We start from the raw sequence: 14,550 nt of genomic DNA on the forward strand, positions 1-14,550 counted from the left end.
ATACTGGCTTTTATTATTCAGAACTGGCTCTGACTCTGACACTCACCTGTATGATGTATCAAATTGCCCTCCCTAGAGAGCTGTCTACACATTTCACGACACCAACATTGGTTAGGGATTATCTAACAATTAGCACTGTAGGAGCCAAAAGGATCAGCTAACAATTAGACACCACCATACAACATTCCCCCCCCCCCCCCTCCTATTCCCTCTCTATTCAACTTTATCTCTTTTTATATTTATGACTCAAAATTTATTCGTTTGGCAATGTGTACATTTGTTGTCAAAGAAATAGACGGGGGAGGAGCAATTTTCAAAGGAATTCTCCATAGGCAAAGGGGTATGTACATGGGGAGAAACCCCTTTCAGAATTTCTCTGCCTCTTTTGCACTTCATTTTTAACTCCCCATGTACTTTTTTTCTGGAGGGAGTTTGTGCATGCAAACTCTGCAGCAGGGGCGTAGCCAGACACCCAATTTTGGGTGGGCCTGAGCCCAGGATGGGTGGGCAGAATATCTTTGCCCTGTCCCACAAGTGATTTGGTCTCTTCCTCTCTCGCATGCATGCCATTTGGTCTCTCAAACAACCTCCCTCCCTCGCATGCAGCAACTAATACACACTGCTCATGTTGGCCCCACAGCCTTCCCTCTGATGCAACTTCCTGTTTCCGCATAGGTGGGAATATATCAGAGGGAAGGCTGTGGGGCTGGTGCGAATAGTATGTATCAGTTGCTGCTTGCTGCAGGCGAAGATCTGCTATTTACAAGGTATGCAGGAGGGACAGTTGTTGGGAGTTTTTGGCTGGTGAGGCTTAGGGACCCCTGCCAGCCACATCATAGGTGTGCAGTGTGCTGCTACTGGGTGGGCCTGAGCCCAAAGTGAGTGGGCCTGGGCCCATCCAGGCCCACCCTTGGCTACGCCACTGCTCTGCAGTAAGTATTTTTCTACTCGGATGAATCAAGCTCTTAAGTGGAAAAATTACTTCTCAGCCTCTTTTTGCTAAGATCAAGTGTAAGTCAGGCAGGAACTGGGGATGGTTATATGTGCAGGGTAGGTCCAGCCACTATGGAAGAGAAGACTAAGCAATTATCTAGGGCAATAGCTTCTAGAGGGCAACAATGAACAGCTACTACGGTAAAAGCAAAAAATAGATTATAACAGCCACCCAAACTCAAAGAACCATCAATTTGTACTTTTACTTGTAGAAAAGGAGGACAGTTTTCAAACAGGGCAACGAATAGTAGTGAAATGTGTGTAGCAAGAGTATGACAGATTTTTATATGTGTATGTGAATATGAACAACAGAAGGAATCAAACACAATATTATAAGAACGTTTTGCTTTAGAGCAGGTATAAGTGTCTGCACCTACGGTATAGATGACATTTCTGCCACATACACTAGTATTTTATAACGACACATAGAAAGATGGAATCTGTTACTTCTTTCTCTACAAGAGTAGAAATTATAGGGTGAAGGTTGGTCATGAGTTTTCTCAGTCTTGGGATGTTGACTGTGAGGTTCGATAGGGTTTAAGCAAACGAAACAACAGGAGAAGACCTCTACACAAATCAGACAAAACTCCAGAAGAGTAGAGGAAGTCACACAGCTCTAAACGTCTAGGGAGAACAAGTAGTCTTTATTCCACAGCACAACAAATGAAGACCCGGCACTGGGCTGTGTTTCGGCGGAGAGCAATTTTGTTAGATCCCTGATGCAGGCAGTATCTCTGCTGAAACACGGACCTGTGACGGGTCTTCATTTGTTGGTGCTTTGGAATAAAGACTACTTCTCCCTACACAAAAGACTCAACACAAATCATGTTTTGGGCCATATGGCCTGCTTCAGGAGTCTGTACCCAACACTTGCTTAGTGAACCAATAAATTGATATCATAGTACAGGCACGCTGAGATATGCAACTAAGGCAGCACCGATATAGATCAATATCGATCGGAGAACATTTGATTCTAAATAAAGTGCACAAACCAATGTGAGAAACATCCGACAATGGTATAGCACTGGCGATAGTTCTAGGCTACTGGCTTTATGCACTTTATTTAGAATCGAGTGTTCTCTGATCTATATTGGTGCTGCCTGCCTTGGTATCGGTAATGTTTAGGTGCCTTCTTTCCCCCACCACCCCCCCTGCCTAGGCCGATCATCAATGTGTCTATTCCTGCTTTCTACTCCTCTGTGTTCCTCTCACTGTGCTCTCCACACCACTTCCACAGTCCTTCCTTCTGTACCCACATGGCTGTCCAGCACCCTAACCTCTGAGGTACACGATGCACCATACCCCTTGAATCTTGCAGTGTTGGATGTAGAGGCATACATCTTTGGGTTGCATGACAATTCCATTCCTTATCAGGGCCTTCCGATACAGGGGCCCTCCACCCAGCGAGCTGAGTGGCCTCAGACCTGCCCACTAACTGGTAGTCCCTGTTGAACTGTTGGGACATGGCCTCTGATAACCAGCCTTTCAGCATGTACTCTGGTGTGCCTTCTTACGCCTTCCCCCACCTACCTGAGAACATGTACTACACATGGGAATACTATCAATGAGGCCCCCCACACTGTCCCTGCTTGAGGAAGAGAGGGTGAAACAGAGAAAACAGCCAGCACAGCTTTGTTCTCCCAAACTTTTGCCGTCACTTAATTTTTGCTTACTACGGGCATAGCATGATGGTTTGGGATGTGGCTTAGGATTCTGGGTGGGCCAGGTTTGAGTCCCACAGGGCCTTCTTCAGTTACAGGGCCCATTAGATCCCTCCCCATTAGCACAGCCCTCTGGTAGAGCATTTGATATTCAGATGGAGCCGCTCTGATTGTCAACATTGAGGGCCCTTTGAACACTTCTCTCCCCATTTGTACCCCCTCCCCCCTCCATCCTGGTTCTGCAGTCTCTCTTTACCAGGGCTTGACTAATAGTGTTGGCACCACAGCATCTGTCAGCCTTACATATCTGGAAACAGACACAATTTTTTACAGAGCGGAAACACAGACCTTTGTATGCAAACAACTGTAAACATTATATTTGTAACAACAAAACACTCTAAACTAATATTTATTTATTTATTTATTGCATTTGTATCCCACATTTTCCCACCTCTTTGCAGGCTCAATGTGGCTTACAATATTCATGAATAGTGGTCATATATTGGAAAATATACAATTAGTGTTACAGAGGAATCTTGGGAACGTGAAAAAGGTAAAACACGATAATAGTGAACAAGCAGATATTTTGAGCTAGTTCTGAATATATGTGGAGGAGTTATGTATGTTCACATTGGTAGATCTTTGTGGTATGCCTTGTTGAAGAGATGGGTCTTCAATAGTTTGCGGAAGTTCATTAATTCATAAGTCGTTCCATATCAATGCGTTCCATATCTGTGTACTCAAGTAGGTGAAGTTTGACGCGTGCATTAGTTTGTATTTCAGACCTTTGCAGTTAGGGAGGTGCAGATTAAGGAATGTGCGTGATAATCTTTTGGCATTCCTGGGTGGTAAGTCTATCAGGTCTGACATGTATGCTGGTGCATCTCCGTGAATGATTTTGTGAACTAGGGAGCATATTTTGAACGTGATGTGTTCTTTGAGTGGGAGCCAGTGTAGTTTTTCTCGTAAGGGTTTTAGCACTTTTGTATTTTGTTTTACCGAATATGAGTCTAGCTGCAGTGTTCTGGGCTGTCCGAAGTTTTTTGATTATTTGCTCTTTACAGCCGGCATAGAGTGCATTGCAGTAGTCTAGATGACTGAGCACCATTGATTGTACCAGGTTTCGGAAGATAGTCCTTGGGAAGAAAGGTCTAACTCTTTTTAATTTCCACATGGATTGGAACATCTTCTTGGTTGTGTTTTTCGCGTGGTTTTCAAGTGTTAGATGTCGATCGATGATAACTCCGAGAATCTTTAGGTTGTCTGAGATTGGAAGATTTAGATTTGGAGTGTTGATGGCGGTGAATTTGTTCTTGTTATGCTGAGAGGTGAGTATTAGGCATTGGGTTTTCTCTGCATTAAGTTTCAGCCGAAATGCGTCTGCCCATGAATGCATGATTTGGAGACTTTGATTGATGTCATTAGAAATTTCCTTTAGATCTTGTTTGAATGGGTTGTAAATCGTTTTGTCATCTGCGTATATGTATGGGTTGAGTAGTGATGGTCCATTGCCCTCATTGAGGCTGCTGCAGCCACTTCTCATGGAGCATCATTAGCACTGACATAGTCTGGCCCAGTATTTCACGACGGGCCACCAGATCCTGTTGCAAGTCTCTGTGGGTGTCTGGTTGGGTAGGTCCACCAGCAGGCATTGCAGCCATTTCAGGGTGGGCCTTAGCTGCTATACCCTCCAGCATAGCTGCTGTACCCTCCAGCATAGCTGACGGGGGGCTGTTCCAGCACCCCTTCTTCCCCTTCCAGTGGAGACAGGTCCCTTCAAGGGTCCTCCCCCTCCTCGGCCTCCAGATGTTGTGGGGGTGAATGGCACCACCCAGGTTTCATTAGTGTTGTCCTACACTCAAACCACTGCTTACTCCTGGGAGAAGTAGCATAGAATCTTACTACTTTTCGGGATTCTACCAGGTACTTGTGCTCTGGATTGTCCCTCTTGGAAACAGGATACTGGATATGATAGATGTTTTGTCTGACCCAGTAGGGCAATGTTTATATTATTTTTTATTTTTATTTATTTTTGTTACATTTGTACCCCGCGCTTTCCCACTCATGGCAGGCTCAATGCGGCAGGCAATGGAGGGTTAAGTGACTTGCCCAGAGTCACAAGGAGCTGCCTGTGCCTGAAGTGGGAATCAAACTCAGTTCCTCAGGACCAAAGTCCACCACCCTAACCACGAGGCCACTCCTCCACTGTTGCTACTATTGGAGATTCTACATGGAATGTTGCTATTCCACTAGCAACATTCCATGTAGAAGTCGGCCCTTGCAGATCACCAATGTGGCCGCGCAGGCTTCTGCTTCTGTGCACGTGCAGGACGTCAGACTCACAGAAACAGAAGCCTGCGCAGCCTTCTACATGGAATGTTGCTAGTGGAATAGCAACATTCCATGTAGAATCTCCAATAGTAGCAACATTCCATGTAGAATCTCCAATAGTATCTATTTTATTTTTGTTACATTTGTACCCTGTGCTTTCCCACTCATGGCAGGCTCAATGCGGCAGGCAATGGAGGGTTAAGTGACTTGCCCAGAGTCACAAGGAGCTGCCTGTGCCTGAAGTGGGAATCAAACTCAGTTCCTCAGGACCAAAGTCCACCACCCTAACCACGAGGCCACTCCTCCACTGTTGCTACTATTGGAGATTCTACATGGAATGTTGCTATTCCACTAGCAACATTCCATGTAGAAGTCGGCCCTTGCAGATCACCAATGTGGCCGCGCAGGCTTCTGCTTCTGTGCACGTGCAGGACGTCAGACTCACAGAAACAGAAGCCTGCGCAGCCTTCTACATGGAATGTTGCTAGTGGAATAGCAACATTCCATGTAGAATCTCCAATAGTAGCAACATTCCATGTAGAATCTCCAATAGTATCTATTTTATTTTTGTTACATTTGTACCCTGTGCTTTCCCACTCATGGCAGGCTCAATGCGGCAGGCAATGGAGGGTTAAGTGACTTGCCCAGAGTCACAAGGAGCTGCCTGTGCCTGAAGTGGGAATCAAACTCAGTTCCTCAGGACCAAAGTCCACCACCCTAACCACGAGGCCACTCCTCCACTGTTGCTACTATTGGAGATTCTACATGGAATGTTGCTATTCCACTAGCAACATTCCATGTAGAAGTCGGCCCTTGCAGATCACCAATGTGGCCGCGCAGGCTTCTGCTTCTGTGCACGTGCAGGACGTCAGACTCACAGAAACAGAAGCCTGCGCAGCCTTCTACATGGAATGTTGCTAGTGGAATAGCAACATTCCATGTAGAATCTCCAATAGTAGCAACATTCCATGTAGAATCTCCAATAGTATCTATTTTATTTTTGTTACATTTGTACCCTGCGCTTTCCCACTCATGGCAGGCTCAATGCGGCTTACATGGGGCAATGGAGGGTTAAGTGACTTGCCCAGAGTCACAAGGAGCTGCCTGTGCCGGGAATCGAACTCAGTTCCTCAGTTCCCCAGGACCAAAGTCCACCTCCCTAACCACTAGGCCACTCCTCCACTCCTCGGTCTCGGTGTCTGGTAGGTCCTGGCCTTCCTGCTAGTTGCTCTTCATGTGTGTAGGTTTTACTGGGTCACTGGCCCCTCTTTTACTGATGAACCTGGAAAATGCTTCCACTGCACATCTTCTTCAGTTTCTGCTGTTGGGGCCTGGGAATCTCTGTCAACCTTTCTGCCTCCACCATGCATGAAAAAAGACATGCTTGCTCTGTTTGCAAGATTCAGCCACTGCAGAGAAAAAATATGATAGGCCAGAAAAATGATTTGGGCTGTGATAGTCTAGAGAACCTTTGATATTGCCACCTGTGGTAAAGTGACACTATTTTTCGTATAGCCCAGGCAGTGCTGACCTCTTTTTTTTAAATTACTTCTGTCATGCAGTCTTTATTGCATTATACCCACCATCTACTACTACTACTACTTATTTCTAAAGCGCTACTAGACGTACGTAGCGCTGTACACTTGAACATGAAGAGACAGTGCCTGCTCGACAGAGCTTACAATCTAATTAGGACAGACAAACAGGACAAACAAGAGGTAAGGGAATATTAAAGTGAGGATGATAAAATAAGGGTTCTGAACAAGTGAACAAGGGTTAGGAGTTAAAAGCAGCATCAAAAAGGTAGGCTTTTAGCTTAGATTTGAAGACGGCCAGAGATGGAGCTTGACGTACGGGCTCAGGAAGTCTATTCCAGGCATATGGTGCAGCAAGATAAAAGGAACTGAGTCTGGAGTTAGCAGTGGAGGAGAAGGGTGCAGATAAGAGAGATTTACCCAGTGAACGGAGTTCCCGGGGAGGAATGTAGGGAGAGATGAGAGAGGAGAGGTACTGAGGAGCTGCAGAGTGAATGCACTTATAGGTCAATAAGAGGAGTTTGAACTGTATGCGGAAATGGATAGGAAGCCAGTGAAGTGACTTGAGGAGAGGGCTAATATGAGCATAACGACCCTGGCGGAATATTAGTCTTGCAGCAGAATTTTGAACAGATTGAAGAGGAGAGAGATGGCTAAGTGGGAGACCTGTGAGAAGCAAGTTGCAATAGTCTAAATGAAAGGTGATAAGAGCGTGGATGAGGGTTCTGGTAGTGTGCTCAGAAAGGAAAGGGCGAATTTTGCTGATATTATACAGAAAGAAACGACAAGTTTTAGCAGTCTGTTGAATATGTGCAGAGAAGGAGAGGGAGGAGTCGAAGAAATAGACAGAAATAGAGAATGGGGGAGGAGGAGAGGTTGGTTTAGGGGGAAAGATAAGAAGCTCAGTCTTCGTCATGTTTAGTTTCAGATGGTGCTGAGACATCCAGGCAGCAATGTCAGACAGGCAGGTTGATACGTTGGCCTGGATATCGGCTGAGATTTCTGGTGTGGAGAGGTAGATCTGGGAGTCACCAGCGTAAAGATGATACTGAAAACCATGGGATGAGATCAGAGTACCAAGGGAAGAAGTATAGATGGAGAAGAGAAGAGGTCCCAGGACAGATCCCTGAGGTACAAGGGAGGGAACTGCTTTTGATTGCTTTGCATTTTGTGGGGGTTATTTTTCATTTTGCTATTACTGGAAGAGAAAATCAGGCCATAAACCCTGAAACTGGTATGACCCAGCAAGTTCCCATATTTAAAGGCCTTTTTACTAGAGTGCATTAAGTAGTTAACAGATGAATTAGCATTCACTAACTGCTAACATATGCCCACGCCGGTAACTATTACTGTGCCAGGATGACAAGTAGTGCATGTTACTTCATATGGCAACTGCATAGCTTGTAATGGGGTGGGGGAATGGGAGGGTCATGGGAAAGGAATAGATGTAGACTGTTCTTAGCAAGTAGCATGTAGTAACTGGTGCAGATAGCACAAAGGCACTTATTGTCTCCTATCTGTAACTATACTTACTCTACGGTCAGTGGTGGTCCTACCATTAGGCCAACTGAGGCGGGGGTCTCAGGCGGTACTCTTCAGGGAGCGGCATATCTCCCCACACTGGCCACAGTCAAGTCTGGCTTCTCCCTTCTTCAGTCCCCTTCCCTGAGCCTAACTTTGTTTACTAAAAGTCAGCAGCAATTCCAATAGACTGCCCTGCCACCGGCACCAGTGTCTTCTCTCTACTGTGGCCTGCCTCTGTGATGTAACTTCCTGTTTCCTCAGAGGCAGGCCACAGTAGAGAGAAGAGGCAGGTGCCAGTGGCAGGGCAGCTTATGGGAATTGCTGCTGTCATCACCTTTTAGAAATAGGGGGTTGAAGAAGGAAGGGGGGAGATACCAGACCACGGTCGGGGGGGGGGGGGGGGGGGGAGCATTTCAGCCCCCGCTTCAGGCGCTAGATTGCTTTGAGCCACCCCTGTCCATGGTAGAGTACTTTTCTGTGCACTGGGAACATACAGGCTTTGCACTTGAGTTACCACATGTTAATTTATTCATCTAATGTGCAGTAGGTGCAAAACTTTATTGCACTGTATTTATTTATTTGTAGCATTTGTATCCCACATTTTCCCACCAATTTGCAGGCTCAATGTGGCTTACATTATGCTGTAATGGCGATCGCCATTTCCGGGTATAGAGCTACAAATGGTATTGCATTAAGGTGCATGCATACATGGTGAAGAAGAAAACATTAAGGTATTGCATAGAGGTTCCTGAGTGATAGATTGAATAGTAGCATAAGTTAGGTCATTGACTATAGAGAGATCATTTTCGACATAAGGATTAAAGTGGTAGTGCGTATTCATTAGTAGCAATGTCCTAATGAATGTTACAATCCAATTTATTACTCAGGAACCATCATGTAATACCATAATGTATTCCTTTTACTATGTATGTATGCACAGGGTATATATTTATACCATGATCTGCTCCAGATATACTATGTTCCATGTATGTTACCATGTAGGTATGCACCTTAGCGCAACACCATTTGTAATTCTGTTACCCGGAAGTGGCAACTGCCATTACGGCAAATGTAAGCCACATTGAGCCTGCAAATTGGTGGGAAAATGTGGGATACAAATGCTACAAATAAATAAAGAAGTGACAAGAGTTCGGTTTTGTCTAGTTCATGTAAAGTCTAATTATTTAGTATTTAGGATGGATCATTATGGTATGCCTTCTTGAACAGGTCAGTTTTCAGTAGCCTTCGGAAGATTGTTAGTAAAAGACCCCTCAGACGTCTACGTGTAGACTGACATCACAATGTATGGTCCAGAGGTATGTTTTTACTTTAGACATCCAAGTATAAACGTTGCAATGGCAGTGGCCCAGCGGCAAGCGCAACACAGTGTTACGTGGAGGATCTGGGCCCTGCTTTGTGGACCAGCAAAAATGAAAGATACTGTGAAGACAGCAGGTCACAGCCCCTGCTGGGGAGTCTCACCCATCATAGGATGGCAACAACTGACGGCCAGACCCTGGGAGCTATAGCTTGTTGTGACACATTTGATCAAGGGCTAAGCCGAGTTAGAAGGGAGTTAAAAACTGGGTGAAAATCCCCACGCATTTTCAAATAAAGGCTTGTACTGCCACTGCTCAATAGAGGCTGGTTCCGATCGAGCTGGAGCAGGAGGAAACTTCTTTGTCAAAGAAAACAAAAAATGAGTCAAATTTTGTAGGAAATGTTAAAGATTCTTATCTGGAAGGTGTTTGAGCTGTGAATGTTACAACAGCTTTAAAAAAAAATATTATAGTAACAATATACACCCACTTGATCTGAAATATGTTTGCATTGTTTGACTCCATTGCTTTTTTAAAATGCCTTTGAATTCCTCATAGGTGTCTTATTAATTCCCACACAGCCTCTGCCATGACCATTTCATTCTGTTAAAGTACTGAACAATATGCTTTCCATTCTTTTCATAATAATTATAATTTCTGAAGCAGGTCCTCATTAGTTTATGGCATTTTCTATAGTGTAGCACATAATTTGAGCTTTGGTTTTTGTGGAATATTCAGAGCTGTGTTTGACTCCAGCTTCGAGCCCTCTGTTTTTATGGACTTCTTACGATCAGGTCACACTTAATACCAGCTCTACCTGCGATGTAAGCACTTGTGCCTATCTTATAAGTGTGCATTTTTTGCTGTTACACTAGTATTCTATAAAGCCAAATAGTTGCCTATCAGATGCCCAGTTATAGAATTACCCCCATCTGCCTTAAATCTAGTAGCCATTCCTTACCTGCATGACTAAGATATATGCTGATGGGCAGTGGCGTAGGAAGGGGGGGGGGGCGGTGGGGCGGTCCGCCCCGGGTGCACACTGCTGGGGGGTGTCGGCGCCTCGCTGGTTCCTTGCTCTCTCTGCCCCAGAACAGGTTACTTCCTGTTCCGGGGCAGAGAGAGCAAGGAACCAGCGAGGCGCCGACACCCCCCCAGCGGCGTGCTCTCGGCGGATTGGCCCTCCCATCCGCCTCTCACCGCCTTCCAGGTATGTTCTCGCGGGCGGGGCGGGGAGGGGGGGGGTGTTGCGCTACGGAGGGGGGATGGTGCGTCGCGCTGCACCCGGGTGTCAGCTGCCCTCGCGACACCACTGCTGATGGGTACTTGCAGTGGTGTTCCTAGGGGGGCTGACACCCGGGGCGGATCGCCGATACGCCCCGCTCCCCGGGTGCAGCGCCCCCCCCCCGGAACAGTGCAGCACCCCCCCACCAGCGAAACCCCCCCCCGATCCCCCGGCAAAATAACCCCCCCCGGGTGCACGCTGATGGGGGGGTTGCCGCGCGCCTGCCGGCTCTTCGTTTTCATGCTCCCTCTACCCCGGAACAGGAAGTAACCTGTTCCGGGGCAAAGGGAGCATGAAAACGAAGAGCTGACAGGCGCGCGGCACCCCCCCCAGCGGCGTGCACCCGGGGCGGACCGCCCCCCACCGCCCCCCCCCCTTGGTACGCCACTGGGTACTTGGCCAAAATAGCCCCGACAAAAAAAGAAAACGAAAACAAAAAAACCCCCCAAAACAAAGAAGCCCCTGACAAATTAGTCCCTGACAAAAGGGCCTACCCACAATTTGGCCCCCGACAAATGAGCTCCCTGATAAAGGGGCCCTTCTCCAAGTATTTTACCTGTTCTGCTCTTGCAACTGTGTGTCTTTCTGGGTCCTGCTGCTGCTTGGAGCCGAAGGATGTCTCCCCTTTATTGCCCCAGTTTCACTGCTCACCATCTAGAATGTCTCCCTCTTCCTCCTGCCTGCTCCGCCTGGTCCAGCATTTGGAGTCTTCTGAGGCATCAACTAAGTCTGATGCTATTAAAGTTCAAGAGGGACAATGTGCTTTAATTAAGGAGAATTTGTTATTGCAAAGGGAAATAGAATGTTTGGAAAATCAACAAAGATGGAAGACGTTGCGTTTTATTCATTTTCCTAAACAAAAGATATCTTGCAGAAATTTGGAAAATTCCAGAACAATCATACCCTCCCGTTTCCAGAATATATTATTTGTTGCCTTATACCAAGAAGTCTTCTAATCAACCATTAGTGGAGGATTCTCAGGTACCTTTTTGAAGGAGTGGAACGCCGGATACTGTTCAAATACTATGAATACTACTGAGCAACAGGACAACCTCATGTTTTGTGCCTACTGATGAACTTATACTTATGCACTCTACCTCTGCTTTTGGCTGTTTAGCCACACCCTATTACTGCACTGGACATTTGTGCCTTATCCAGTTCTACTGTTTACTAACAAAAGAAGTTTGCTGTTTACTAATGTACAGACAGAATGCAGGGCTATTAGACATATAGCTTGTAACAATAGTTAGCAAGGCTTATACAAGACCAGCTTGCATGTAGCAACGCCATCTGAATAGACGACCTTGGTGGGTGCTGACACCCACCTGCATTCCTGAGCCGAACCTTATCTCATGTGCTAGAAAGGAGCATTGTGTGTGTAAAGAATAAGCTGCTAAGTTTCGTTTTTCTTGCCAGTATCATTTCAGTGTTATGACGTGTGTACGTACTGAGACTACAATTTTGTACTGTAAGAACTACAAATGTTTACTGCGCATGTCGGTTGTGACGTGTAAGGGGCCAAATGCGCAGGCCCAGTAGGGAAGTATAAATGTAAGTGTCAGATGGTTTATGACACACAGTGTCCCGAGACGACTCGGTGCTGTTCACTTGCTAGCAATAAAGTTGCCTTGTTTGGAACCAAATATTTGCCTTTCGTCTTCTGATTTCCCACCTGTTTCATTGGCGACCCAGATGGGACGGAAGTAGAAAGGGGAATCGGATTATATTCTTCCCCTCCCCCACTGCGGTCGGACCGGGTCATCGACCCCCACCCGCGAAGGTGGTGAGTGGCCACCGCTGATTTCAGCGTCCATCTCCCGGAGGAGGGCCGATCAACTCCGCCTGACTGTGGAGGGGGCTGTGTGGTTCCGACAAGGCACCTTTTTCTATTTCAGAGAGAAGCGTACGACGGCGCGGCCTGCGACCCCGGCGGACAGGCGAGTATACTCTACGTAGTGACCGGCCCAGTAAGGACCGAAGAAGAGGCGTGATCACCCTCTTTTAGCCAGTGACTAATACGGACTATTGGTATCCGACTAGGTCCCGAAACTCACTAGGCTCCGACGACGAAACCGAGCGGCGAACGGGAGGGTTTCTTGTGGCATATGAAAGTGTGTGAATGGGCTTGCAGTTCCAGGCCGGGCGACCGCGTCCTGGTCAGGCCGAGTGTTGACCCTTCTGTGTCTGGTGGAACGAGACCCCTTACTCCTCCACCGCCCCTTTCCCCCTTTGTCCGTCACCTGTCCTTTGGCACTCAGGTTAGGATGGGCGGGGGTGGGTCTTCACCGTTAGATTTAATGACGGAACACTTTAGCGAAGTGTTCGACCTAGATAAATGTAGCAGGGCCGGGATGATACAGAGATGTCAATTTATGTGGCCGGGGCTAGGAATTGCTGGATGGCCCCCGGAAGGGTCATTCGAGTATGCAAAAGTGGCGGCGGTCATGAATATTGTTATAATTGAGGGAAACCCAGGCTGTCCCGAGGACATTCCATACATAGAAGCGTGGTTGGATGTAGTCCGGGATCCGCCGGCTTGGGCCCAACGGAAGGTAGAAAAGGCCGCCCTCATGTTGGTAAAGCAGAGAAAAGGCCGGAAAACTAAACTTAGAACCCTGCCGACCCATGCCTTCGCTCTCCAAAGCTCGGCAACCGTTGCCGTCCCGAAGGCCGCAGGGACCGCCCCCATACGGCCTACCGCCCCTAGCACTGAAGCCACTGAGACCACGCCCCCTGCTACCATAGCCAAGGCAGGAACCACGCCCAGTACTACCAACACACTTTCTAGAAAGAAACCCCCAAAGAAAACCGCAGGGAAAGTTCAGGGTTCGCCCGAGAAGAAGCCTCCAAAAGCCCCGATACTTGCTACGGCGGACGCATACGAAGACGACATTGCGCCGCCGCCATATGCCCCTATATACCCTGACCTTACGGGCCTAGCAGAAGGCCCCGCTGACGCCGAGACTTCCGGGTCAGAGTCAGATGCCGGGGAGACGTCCCAACCAGCCTCACCTGAGTCACCTGGCCCCGCAACCACACGGAAAAGTAAACGGGTTGTGAAGAACATTACTCGGTTCCCCCAATCGAGTCCGCATCAGGCCTTCCCGTCCGGCCGAAAAGGGGGAACCTCCCATTTATTCCCAGTTCGACAGTCTACCACCTATACCCCTAACCCGGCGGAAGGGGGGGGCCAGCCCATTGAATCAACAGTTTATAGCCACGTTCCCTTCTCAAGTGCCGATTTGTATAACTGGAAATTCCATGGGCCGTCCTACGACCAGAAACCCGAGCAGTTGGTAGAGCTGGTGGAAGGCATTATATACAGTTATAATCCGACTTGGGCAGACCTTAGGCAGTTGAGCGCCCACATCCTGACCACTGAAGAACGCCGCCTTTTACAACAAAATATGGAGCAAGCCATCCGGGATGCTAATCCAGCCCATGCCAATTTACAGAACCTAATAGAAACGGAGGCGCCCATCGCTGCCCCTACGTGGGACTACCGAACCGCTGAAGGCCAAACCTTTATCCGCCGATACCAGCAGGCGTACCTGGCCGCCTTAAAGAAGGGGAAGCAGAAGGTTACCAACATGGGGAAAATCCACAGTGTGGTCCAACAGAAGGACGAGAGTCCAGGGGACTTCCTTGAACGACTTATGGACGCATTCAGGAGGCACAGCCCGATAAATCCCGAAGACCCTAAGAACCTCCCAACCGTGGTTATGAGTTTTGTTAGCCAGTCAGCACCGGATATACGAAGAAAGCTACAGAGAACGGAGGGGTTCGAAGGGATGAGCCTCAGCCAACTGAAAGCTATAGCTGATCGCGTATTCGGATATCGCGACAAGGAGGAGAAGGTGGAGGCCCGGAAGGAATCGACCAGGCGGATGCGGGAGAAGGCA

General features: G+C 47.6%; 1 protein-coding gene across 1 annotated transcript in view; it reads right to left on the reverse strand.

The window, feature by feature from the left end:
* Positions 1-11,310, reverse strand: part of ARSA (arylsulfatase A) — a 77,765-nt gene extending 66,455 nt beyond the window's left edge. Inside the window, exon 1 of the mRNA XM_030216681.1 lies at positions 11,205-11,310. Coding sequence (XP_030072541.1) covers positions 11,205-11,302 — 98 coding nt within the window. The 5' untranslated portion in view covers positions 11,303-11,310. The remainder of the gene's footprint in view (positions 1-11,204) is intronic.
* Positions 11,311-14,550: the final 3,240 nt, after the last annotated feature.

This window comes from Microcaecilia unicolor, chromosome 10 (assembly GCF_901765095.1).
Source record: "Microcaecilia unicolor chromosome 10, aMicUni1.1, whole genome shotgun sequence".
Classification (NCBI taxonomy): domain Eukaryota; kingdom Metazoa; phylum Chordata; class Amphibia; order Gymnophiona; family Siphonopidae; genus Microcaecilia; species Microcaecilia unicolor.